This window comes from Gracilinanus agilis, chromosome 1 (assembly GCF_016433145.1).
Source record: "Gracilinanus agilis isolate LMUSP501 chromosome 1, AgileGrace, whole genome shotgun sequence".
NCBI classification, from domain to species: Eukaryota; Metazoa; Chordata; class Mammalia; order Didelphimorphia; family Didelphidae; genus Gracilinanus; species Gracilinanus agilis.
In genome coordinates, this window is record NC_058130.1 from 595,765,028 (window position 1) to 595,777,284 (window position 12,257).

Genomic DNA, 12,257 nt, shown 5'->3' on the forward strand with positions numbered 1-12,257 from the left:
TTTTTTTTTTTTAACCCTTACCTTCCATCTTAGAATCAATACTGTGTATTGGTTCTAAGGCAGAAGAGTGGTAAGGTCACACATCTGGGAAGTGTCTGCGACCAGATTTAAACCTAGGACCTCCCATCTCTAGGTCTGGCTGTCAATTCATTGAGCCACCCAGCTGCCCCCACTATTCTTTAAAAATACAGTTTAACATTTTGTTTATTGTCGTGGAAGTTGAATAAATGAAAGCATTTGAATGTAAACTCATCTCCTATAGGCTCAATGAAAACATCTTTAAGGATAACTCCAGTAGCAGACAAAAAAAGGGATGATATGTACTCTATCTTCTTCCCATATTACTTTGATTTCTTCTGCTAAGTTTTTATATTTTTAATTCTAAAAAGTCTGAACATTTTGAGTATTTGATGTGGTGACAGCTATTCAAACTGTCATTCTTAAATTTTCTGGATCAATGTTATCTCCAGATGATTATGGCATCAGTTTTGTCGCATGACAATGCTTTGATTTGAGTATAGTTTATTTGTTGAAATCTCAAGGATGTTTAGAATCTATTTTTAGTATGAGATAATATTTTAGAACTGTTATTAGTATGCTCCAAGAGCTGTTATTAACATACAGAAATTATCGGGTGACTGTCTCCAGAACTTTTGATTATGCCCAATACCTGGAAATTGAAGGGTCATCAAATTCAACCTCCTGAGGACATGGAGGCCCAGACATTGTGTCACTATCTCAGGGTCTCAAATAGCTAGTGTGGGGAGTGAGAAATTAGTGTGCTATTCTCAAGTTATTAAGAGTTATTAATACCTAAAAGCTGTTCCCTCTCCCTCCATCCATTTCTCTTACAAAGTTACCCTGACCCCTCCTTCAAGCAAGACAAACTTGGATTAAGTCTTTTGGAGTTTGTTTGGGAATTTGCCTGGAGCAGGAGTCCCAGGTTCATCATTTTAGGTCCAGAAAGTACCCAAAGACCCTTTTTCCTTAAAAGTCTCTACCATTGCAGCTTCTGCTATTGTATCAAGCTCAAAGACTGGGCTGATCCTCACATCAGCCTCTTCCACATAATCCAGTCCAGAACTCTTCTCTTTGTATCTATTTCCAATTTCCTGATCATTTATTATTATTATCATATTCTATTATTATTATAAATAATATATAATTACAATATATTAACATTTAAAATGTTAAAATGCTTGAATGTACCCATTGTAAAGCTATTCTCCAATTTCTTGAAGATGTTAATTAGCCTGAATGTGTCTATTCAAAATTCTGTCTCTAACCATTGTAAAAATATTATAAATGCTTCAGGGAGGCTTGATTGTATCAAGATTCTCCTATAAATAAGGGCTTTTTCTGTGAAATTTTGGGCATTTGTCTTGGGTCAGTGACAGGTAGAGCTCTGCATTTTCTCTGTAAATTCTTGGAGCGGGGCATCTATGTTGGGTCAATGACTTGAGACAGTCCCCCCTCCCCAATTTCTCTCTCTCTCTCAATAAAGCATTATATTTAAAGTGACGAATTCCCCGGGCCATATTTTTTAATAGTGCTTTAAGAGGGTGAGCTTTGAAATTTTCAAGGTCCCTTCAATTTCCACTTCATACCAGTGTGTGTTTTGAGGCAGAATTGGAACCTGGTTTTCTTGTCCTCAAATCCTAGGTGCTGTCCGCTGAACCATTAATCTCTTCTAGATATAAAATAATGGCAAGAAACACTACTGGTATTAGGGACATCAATGCTGGAAGGACACAGCAGAGGCAGTCAGTCCTTTCTGTGACTTCTAGGTGTATCTGGAAGTTTAATAGTATCGAACCTAGGACTACCAGAGTAAATAATTTCATTTCTCAAAATTAGGGAATTCCAAAGAAAAAGGAGCAACTAGAAACTGTTAGCTTCATTTATGTGAAAGTGCAGAAGGGAGGGAAAAAAATGAATTGTAAGTGAACTAGTTGAGGATAAGAAGGTGGTAAAGAAATGCCAGGAGGTGAGAAGAAAACCAGGTGAACTTTTTAGGAGCAGGATACAAATCCGAGAATTGCACCACTTTCCCCTAGCTACTTCAGGAACTCAGGAATTAACGCAATGACTCTCAGACACAGGAGCTGTCAGCAGAGATGACTTTTGGGAATCTCACTGGAAAAAAGCAGAGAATGGGAATTAAAATGCAGGGGTATGTCCGCTTGAGCAAGAATGGTGTAATGAAAAGAAATTGAATTTAGAGTCGAGGATCTATATTTAGACATTGGTTCTTTGTTTAAATTTGCTACCTGTGTAAACTTAGGCAAGTCACTTGTCTGGGTCTGAATTTCTCCCCACTGAAAAAAGGGGATTGAATAAGATGGTTTGTAGAAACCCTTCTTACTCTTAAGTCCTGTGATCCATGTGATCTAAGAAGAAACTGAAGCAAAAAGCTCCTCGGAGAATGGAGATCTCGCAGGGACGCGAGCCTCAGTAAGGAGATTTAGAGGGGAGATCTGAATCTGGCAGCAGCCCTCCCAGCCTTCACTCCCAGTTCTGAAGGAGGGTGAGGCCACGGAGGCGGAGGCTTCTCTCATTCTTTTGACTTCTCTCCTAGCCAGAGCTGGGCGGGACTGAGGGAGGGAATGCTCGAGTATTTGCTGACTCCCGCCCCCCTCTCTCCCAATACCCACCCTTTTGGGGCTGTCCTGGGTCCCTGCGGCCAATAAGAAGGAAGAGGAGGGGAGCGGGAAGCTGAGCGGGCTCAGTACCCGGCCAACTACTCCAGCCGTGGCTGCAGTGCCAGCTCCAGCGCTGCACCCCAAGGACTCGTCCCTGTCCTGTTCCGCTGCCACTCGGAGCTCAGTTTACGGTTGGCCTCCTCGCTGCGTCCCCTAAGCTCGTCTGTCCCTGGGGTCCAGTCACCACCCAGGCCGGGCGAAGACATCTGGGGGGGTAGCTCGTAGTGGGGGGCGGACGCGACAGCCCCCCTGAAAATGCAGGATGGCAGTAGAGCAGCCGCCGTCCAGCCTTGCTTACCGCACCACGGGCTCCACCTTGTTGCATCCGGTCAGCGACCTCCTGGGCATCCCGCTGGACCAGGTAACGGCGGGGATCCAGGGCTCCACCCTTCAGACCTATCGTGTGTCCACTGTAGAACTTTGAGGGAAGAGTAGTGGGGAGAAAGATAGATGTGTTCCGTAGGAGCCGGGTGGGGGAAAGTTAAATCTCTTAAACCCTTCGCGGAATTGCTGGCGAGAAGCGTGGGCCTGTTTTGCAACTGTAAGGAGTTACTATGCAAATGGAATATTTGCTTTTGAAAGGAAATGGGTGTAGTCTGAGGGGCAGGTTAAAGCGTGAACTTACATTTTTTAGGTCCCAGACTGCAGGACCTAAAATATTTGTCTCCCCTACTCTCTTGCTTGTATTGTAGCTTCTCGCCCCTCCCCCCAATCAACCCCCTTCCACCCCTTCCCTGGTAACAAATATCGACGGGACTATTTTCAATTCAGAATTTAAAATTTAAGAGCCTCATCACCTGTGCACTGTCAGAGACGTCTGATTTAGATATCAGTACAGTAGCGTGTTATTCACTTTTATACAACTTTACTGTGAAAATGTGCTTTCTGTTTACGGAATAAAAGAAGGCACTTGTCAAACTTCCCAAAGACAGGTAGAGAGGCGGTGTTGTCCATGTAGAAAGAATGACAAGCTGAGGTTCTCCCTAGTCTTTGGAGTGCCTTTGGTTAATTCGGAACCAGCTTATCTTGAGGAGTCTGCGGCTCCCGAGTATCTCTAGTCTAGAGCTAAGAGAAAAAGGATGACTCTGATTAGGCGAGTCAGTCGCTTAGTTACTGTTGGGGAATCATAAAATGTAAATGGTAAAAAGTGCAGGGCTATTCCTGGTTAGTTGGTTTGGGCCCTCTGGGCAGGTATGAATGATACTGTTGTCCTTTGTGTGTTGTGTTTTGGCACTTCTGCATTTTGGCCAGGCTTCTCTTTCCTTCTCTCCCTTTCACTTTTTGATCTCTTACTCGATCACTTTTCAAACATGACTACACCTGTTGCCCTTTCTACCTACATTTCTTTAGCTATGAGGAAGTGTTCCCTGAAAGTCTGCCTTAATCAGTCACTGTTTTCTGAGCCAATCTGCTATTATCCCCACTGTGAAGGATCTAACTGTAACCTCCACCTGACTAGTGCTTCATCAAAAGTTTCGAAACTGACAGGAAACTGGGAGATAGAACAGATGTTAGCTCATGTGTACATTTTTAAAGTTATGAGTAACTATCTGGGAGAGGTCTGGAGAGAGACTGTTGCATCTACCTATGGAGAGACACAAATACAACATTAAATCCTGAGCTGAAACAAAATAAAACTGTCTCCTAGTGTGGGGTGAACTCCTTCTGTCCTTCCGAAAAACCAAGGGTTTAAAAAAAAACCCAACCAAAACAAAACAAAACAAAAAAACCCCAACTTTATTCTTTTAACTGTTTTGCAGTGAAGACTTTCTCTTTTACAAAGAAGAGGGATGCATATTCATATTTGTTTGCTGTAGTTTGGGATTTTCTTTTTTTCCCCCACCTTCAATCTTCTGAATTTATATAAAGCAGCCTCTCCTATCAATTATTTCACCTCCATCTGTAGCATCACAAATCATTTTAGACAGTTGGAAAGCTTGGGAGGTAAAGTGGGAGGGAACTATAAGAGGAGGGTTTGGAAAGAGGAACTTGAAGACTAGGAGTTGGGGAGAGATATTTGAGTGAGAAAATTAGCTTTCTCTGTGTCAACTACCACATATCTGTTGGAAACATTGTGACCTTTATCACTTATGTGCATCTACCCTACCATCTCAGTGTGGAAGAGGCCCAAGCTTCAATCTGAGAAATTTTAGTATAGGACAGTAAAAGGCATACATTATTTGGGAGATCTAGTGTAAATTTCTACAGGAAAATGAGATTTTGACTAGAATATAGAATTGGGAATTTGGAGCTTTACTGACATTTATTTATTTATTTATTTCACTTTCAACAGCTTTAGGGGTAGCTCAATGCTCTTCTTATGTTTACTTTTCCCTTTTCCCCTGGCTACCAGTAACTATCTGAGTATGATCTGGGTGGAGTCTCACTTTTCCATCTCCCTCTCCTCAATGCGGACTATTATGATATTTTAATGAAGGAGGGGCAGAGCAGGGCAATAATTTTCACAGATTTTTTTATATCAAGATGGTATTAATTCTGCTTTTCAGTGGATTAGCAAATACTAATTCAAATCCAGTTTGACAATATTTCTGGAGTACCTACTTATTATGTACATGATATTGTGTACAGTTTTTTAAATTTAAACTTGAGCTATCTATAGCCTAGAGAATAATCAGCTTGAGAGAATACTTTTTCTGTCACTCTAAGTATTAAGAGCCTAAGTAGATATGAAGTCCTATAAAAATGAATTTTTTCCTCAGGCCAAATTGAATCTAGCAGGCAGAATAGAATGAGAAGTTATTTTAAAATTAAAATAGGCTATTGTTTTTATTTTTTCACAGAGCAAACATAAAAAAATTAATCTGACCATCCTATTTCTCCTCCCAGTAAATTATGCCCTTGAAGTCCTCTCTCCCAGAAGCCTTCAATACATAGCTTTGTAGTCCCCCAAAACAAATTTCCACTTTAGCCATGACCAAAAATGTCTGTCTCTTTCAGCATTTGAAGTTGAAGGAGTTAGTGATGTATTTAAATTTCATTCTTTTGGACTTCTGGTTAATCACTGCTGTAGATCAGAGTTCTAAACTCTTTCAAAGTTGTTTCTATAATGCTTTTATCACTATATAAGTTGTTCTTTATTTGCTTATTTTGCTTTTCCTTAGTTAATAAAAGACTTCCCAGTTTCTTCTGAAATTGTCAATTTTATCATTACTTATTTTTCTTAATATTCTATTACATTCATATGCTAAAATTTGTTTGGTCATTATCCAGAAAGCCTTTTAATTTCCAATTTTTAGCTACTAAATAAGGAGCTATTATTTAATATTCTTGTACATGTAGATCCTTTTCTTCTTCCTTTAAATATTTTTTTGGGGAGGGTATAGGCCTTGTAATGGTAAAGTTAGGTCGAAGAGCAAGCACAATTTGGTAACTTTTGGGGCATGATTCAAAATTGCTTTCCAGAATGGCTGGATAAATTCACAGCTCTACTAACACTATAATAGTATATCTGTGTTCTCACAGCCTTAGGAAGCTTTTAAGGCCTACTTCTAGGTACATAATAATATGTACCTGCAAAGTTCTTTATAAATCACATTTTTCTAAATGAAATATCTCCCATTCTCTTACCTGTGTCATTATCACTTGGATATATGTCTCCTGGACTTTTTAAGTCCCTTGACAGTAGGGTCTTGTGTCATTTGTAAAGTACTTTCTTATAATATAATATTTGTATTCTCTGTGCTTAGAATAGTGATTTGCATAAAGGAAACTAATAAAGTTTTGCTGAATTTTTCAGTGTCTTATTTTAAGAGATGTTTTATCTTAATTTTCAATTAGTTTTCAATTATCAGTTGAGTCCACACAACTTATCTGTTCCTTTCTTTTATCTCTTAGCACCAGCAGTTTATTATCTTGTAAACATTTAAATGTGGCATTGCAGTTTCTTGTCTTTCAGAGTAAAGAATCATTTCTTAATTTAAATCAGTGGTTCCCAAACTTTTTTGGCCTACCGCTCCCTTTCCAGAAAAAAATTACTTAGAGCCCCTGGAAATTAATTTTTTAAAATTTTAATAGCAATTAATAGGAAAGATAAATGCACCTGTGGCCATCACCACCTTCCTGGATCCCTGCAGCACCCACCGGGGTGTGGTGGCACTCACTTTGGGAATCACTGATTTAAATGATAATGTCCTGATTCATCCATTTTATAGTTTCCTCAAATTTCTTGAAACATATCATGTTTTGTATGCTTTATCTGCACAGAAATAGTGAAAAGCTTTAATTTCCAGTGATATAAATCTGAAATCTTCCCTGTAAAATTTAAGTATAACATTCTCTTTTTTAATGAGAGAAAATATAGTTTAAAGAGTGTAAATGTGTGATGATCTAGATATCTTATGTGTATACCATTTGGAGGTGATCTGTATTTCTGATATATACTGAATCTAATTCTCCCTAAATCTCCCTAATCTAAGGTGGACATTGGAGAAAATTATTAGGGTAATTTAGCCATATTTCATATTTATTGGTACTCAGGAAAAACATTTCCTTAAATTATCCAACTATTTGCTTTCATTCTCATTTTTGATTTGCTTTGAAACTATGATAATTTATTTGCCAGCCTTCCATGGACCAAATTCCTCATTATATGGTTCATGTCAAAGTTATTAGTGGGACATTTACATATATGTGATGCAACAACTGGACAGCCACAGCATAGTGGAAAAAAAATAGCACTTGTTATTTGATCCTCAAGGCACAGTATTGTTAAATCTGTATTTTTGCAGTTGGTGCTACCAAATGATAATACCTAGAAGTATTATTATTTATCTACATGTTGATATTAGGATCTAATTCTCATATCATTTCCCAAAGGAATATTGTGAATATTTAATGATTCAGTGAATATTGGTAAGAATATTTTTAAAAATCCTTAACCTTCTGTTTTAGAATTGATACTAAGTGTGTGTTCCAAGGCAGAAGAGGACTAAGGGATTAAGTGCCTTGTCTAGGGTCGCACAGCTAGGAAGGGTCTGGGGCTTATTTGAATCCCAGACCTCCTTTCTCCAGTCCTGGCTCTTTATCTGCTTAGCTACCTATATGCCTCCTGATGAGACTACTGGGAAGAGGCAGATATATGGATTGAACATTAGCCTGTCATTTATACAGTAATTAAATATTTACTCAATGTTCTTTTATTAAGTGCCCATTGTGTAGGAAAAGTATTGAATGAAGGCCAGAATTGATGGAGGGTTTCCATGTTGGGGGTTTCCACACACTGATGAATCATAGGTCTGAACCACATTTGCCAAAAAGAGCACATTAACACCTAGACTAACTAAAGTCCTATTCTCATGCTTTATTAGGGTGTGGAGAGAGCTCTCAGTTTCTGATAGAAATGCTAGTGAATTGTAAGTGCAGACTATTCCTACCAATGTATTGTAATTACTTATAAGTAAAGGTTAATTTCAATATAAAGTTTAATGTTGGTTGAGATGATGCTTTGTGGTAGAATTTCTTGAACTATTAATATGTTTACATCCATTACCATGTTCCAGCCTCAATGATGATAAGTACTCCCACCATTTTAAAAGAAAACATAACATTCCCATTATGGCTTCTAGGTTCCAGAAAACTATATCCTAAAATTATGATGACCTAAGTTCCTACCTGATAAGGATTGCCAAGTGGGGGCCAATCTTTGTTGGGTCTTCGTTCCCTACAAACATTTCTTTCTTGGGGTGTTAGTTGCTGTCATGTCAGCCATATCTGACTCTTCATGACCCCATTTGGGGTTTTCTTGGCAACAATTCCTGTATAGTTTGCCATTTTCTTCTTCAACTAATTTTTCAGATGTGGAAACTGAGCACACAGATTAAGTGACTTGACCAAAGTCTCAAAGCTTGTAAATTTCTGAGACCAGACTTGAACTTTGTCTTCCTGACTCCAGGTTTGGCACTCTATCCACAGCACCACCTAGCTGCCATAGATTAGGTCTTTCTATAAAGACTTCATAGGAATTTCCTTGAATTTCTTGTTAATGGTTCTGGACCCTTTTAAATTCTTACTTTCATTTCTGGTTCCCTGGATAAGAAAGATTCTTTCTTTTCTGGCCTAAATATTCTTCCAGTTTGTTTCAGGTATTTTTGCCCTGTTTTGATAGCAGCTTTATTTACTTTCCTGCTGTTCCTATTCCTTAGAAATTCTATGAATGAATATCATCCTTGATCAGTCTTCTTTGTCCCCAGTGTTTTTGCCGAAAGCATATTCACTAGATGGTTGTTTTGTCTGGGCTTAGCTTTTTTCTTATTACCCTAAACTGGCATTTACCTTCATCTTGTTCTAGGGCCATATGTTTCTTAGAAGAATGATCTCCAAAGTTTTTTGGTCATGTAACCCTATCAACTTACCACTCCTGGGCCAAGGACGGTCCCTAGCTGGGATGAAAAAGGAGGAGGGTTGGGTGTGGGGCTAGCAACCCCACCCTGTAAAAACTACATCTGCTAAAGAAACTGCAACCTAAAGTAGGGGCAGCTGGGCTAGCTCAGTGGATTGAGAGCCAGGCCTAGAGACGAAAAGGTCCTAGGTTCAAGTCCAGGCTCAGACACTTCCCAGCTGGGGGACCCTGAGCGACTATGTGTCCCATTGCCTGTGTCCCATTGCCTACTGGTTGTGGCCCTATGCTCCTTGAATGGAGTCCCAGGATAAACAAACAAACAAAAAAACCCCTATCAACATATTTATTTAAAAATGATGTTCATGTTCTAGGCTCTTAATGGCTATGTGCATTACAAAGCTTATATAAAAGTGGGAACTTTAAAGAGGAGATAACAATGAAATGATATTTGATCTTAGAATGAATAGAGAGCTCTAGGATAGAGTGTTAGACCTGAAATCAGGAAGACCTGAATTCATATTCATCCTCAACTACTTACTCTGGGCAAGTTACTTAACATCTGCTTGCCTTAATCCACTGGAGAAGGAAATGACAAATCACTTCAGTATCTTTGCCAAGAAAACCCGATGGGCAATACTGGCATGATATGGTCCACAGAGTCATAAAGAGTTGAACAAATCACCCATATCAATGTTTTTGGGCAGGTAGGTAGCACAATTCATAGAATACTATTCCTGGAGTCAGGAAGACTCATCTTCCTAAGTTCAAATCTGGCTTCATATTCTTACTAGCTGTGTGACTCAGGACAAGTCATTTAACCCTGTTTCCTCATTTGTCAAATGCACTGAAGAAATAAATGGCAAAACACTCTAGTATCTTTGCCAAGAAAACCCCCAGTGGGGTCCCAAAGAGTCAGATAGGACTAAAACATGTGAACAGCAAAAAATAGAGAGTTACTGAAGTTTATTGAGTAAGGAGTGATCCAAACCTTTACATTAAGAAAATCCCTTTGGGTTGGGAGCAAAAGATTTGAGTCAGGAAGACTAATTATGAGACTTTGCAGTTGTCAAGGTAAGAGCGATAAGCCATTGTGGTAGCTATGAATAGTGAGGAAGGGACTGATTTGAGAAATGTTATGGAGGCAGAAACAGAAAAACTAAGCATTTGTATCTATAGGGTTAGAAAGAGAGAGGGGTAAAACTGATACTGGGTTTACATTGAAGATACTAATCTGGATGAATGAAAAGATGGTGATGCCTTTCACAGAAATAAGGAAGTTCAGAAAAAGGGCGGTTTAAAATTTTTTTATGGGCAAAGATAATGTAATGAGATCTGTAACAGAGTTCACAACTCATCCATACCCACTCAGCCTGTGTGACTCATTCTGTCTCACTCAAAATGAAGAGGGCTTAGGTAAGACTCCTATCAACTGCTTACTGCCCTGCAGTTGAGCCTGCCAAAGAGTGCTAGCCAAAGCTGGGAGGTGATTTGAAGGTCAAGGGATTGGTATGCCAGAAAGGGGGTAGGGATTTTCCTTACAGCACCTATGAAGTTGCTGCTTTGTGTTCTTTAGTGGTTAGATCAACTGTCCTGAAGGTTTGACTTCCAGTGTAGAAAGATGGATGGTTAAGAATTTTCAACGTAGAGAGAGGAAGAAAATTAGGAGTGTTAGAGGATGGGTGTAATCATTTTGGAGACAAACCCCTAATTAGTTATGCAGCATGGATGCCATTCATTTTCCCACCCTCCAATTGGTCTATGGCCATAGTGGTGAGCCTATGGCACACATTCCAGAGAGGAAACACAGAGCTCTCTCTGTGGGCATGCACAATATTGCCTGCTCCAGAGTTCATTACTAGAAAGCCAGAGGGATTGGGCTCAAGCTACTCTCCTCACCCTCTCCACCTGCCTGAGGATATTTTTTCATATCACCTACCCCTCTGCCCAGCAGCCTAATGGAAACACTTCCTCTCTCCCTTTTCTGGGGTAATGGGAGGGCAGGTGCAGCACTTGGTCTTTAGAGGATGGGGGTGGTGCATAACACTCATTCTCTAAAAGGTTCACCATCACTGGTTTGTGGCTTTCTAGTGGCAAGAAATCATTTTGGAGAGTACTGGTCTTTAACCTTGGTGCCATCATTGTTTTGAACTTGGATTCCCCACTTATGGACTCTGGAAGTAGGAGGAAAAGGAAGCCTATTTCTATTCCTATCCAAGCCAGTATTCCATATAGTTCTCCCATGAAGGTCCTCTTTTTAGCTCTAAATTACTAGTTGAGGTTCAATGTTTTGGAATCAGTGATTAAGTAAGGCTTAGGATACCCATTCCTCCCACTTCCCTTATTTATATTTGGGCTCTTCTTTTCCCAGGAGATTTATTTCTTGAACCCCTTTACCATTTCAGTAATTGTCTTACACTTTATGCATTTAGCATAGTGGATAAAATCCTGGAATCAGCCTCAGGAAGACTTATCTTCCTTAGTTCAAATCTGACCTTGGAAACTTCCTAGCTGCATCACCCTGGGCAAGTTATTTAATCCTGTTTGCCTCAGTATCTTCATCTGTGAAATGAGTTGGAGAAGGAAATGATAAACCACTCTAGTATCTTTGCTAAGAAAATCCCAAATGAGGTCATGAAGGAATAAGGCATGACTGAGAAAGGGCTGAACAACAAATTCATTTACACTTATACATTTGACAATTAAAGACAATTCACCTTTCAGTAGAGACTGGGTCATCGAACCAGGTTAATACTTTCTAGAGTCTTTCTAGTTTAAGAAAATAGAATACCTCAATAAATAAAGTAAAAAAGAAAATATCCTATAGTTGTATTAATGTGATTCAATTCAATGTTTTACAATAATTTCATAAAAAGAAATAATATTGAAAATAATATAGCTTTGACTGATTAAAATATATATTCTCGAGAAGAACTTATTAATCTACTTATAAAGTATTTTCCAAATGTATCTAAAGGCACATTTGGTGAATCATTTACCCCGCCTTCTTTGGAACTCTTGTTTTAATTCTCAAAAGTTATCAGTGTTTAATCAATTTTTCCACATTAGTAATATTGATGTCAATTTGTAGTGGATTTTCAAAGTTTACAATACCTTAAAATGGTCAAGAATATATTTTTTAAATAAGATTTTGTATTGTATTTGTTGGGGATTTCTCAAATATTAAATTTTTTGTAAAT

General features: G+C 38.8%; 1 protein-coding gene across 1 annotated transcript in view; it reads left to right on the forward strand.

Annotated features, from left to right (window-relative positions):
• The first annotated feature begins 2,964 nt into the window (after positions 1 to 2,964).
• MBOAT1 (membrane bound O-acyltransferase domain containing 1) overlaps positions 2,965 to 12,257 on the forward strand; it is a 138,790-nt gene continuing 129,497 nt past the window's right edge. Inside the window, exon 1 of the mRNA XM_044658130.1 lies at positions 2,965 to 3,063. Coding sequence (XP_044514065.1) covers positions 2,965 to 3,063 — 99 coding nt within the window. The remainder of the gene's footprint in view (positions 3,064 to 12,257) is intronic.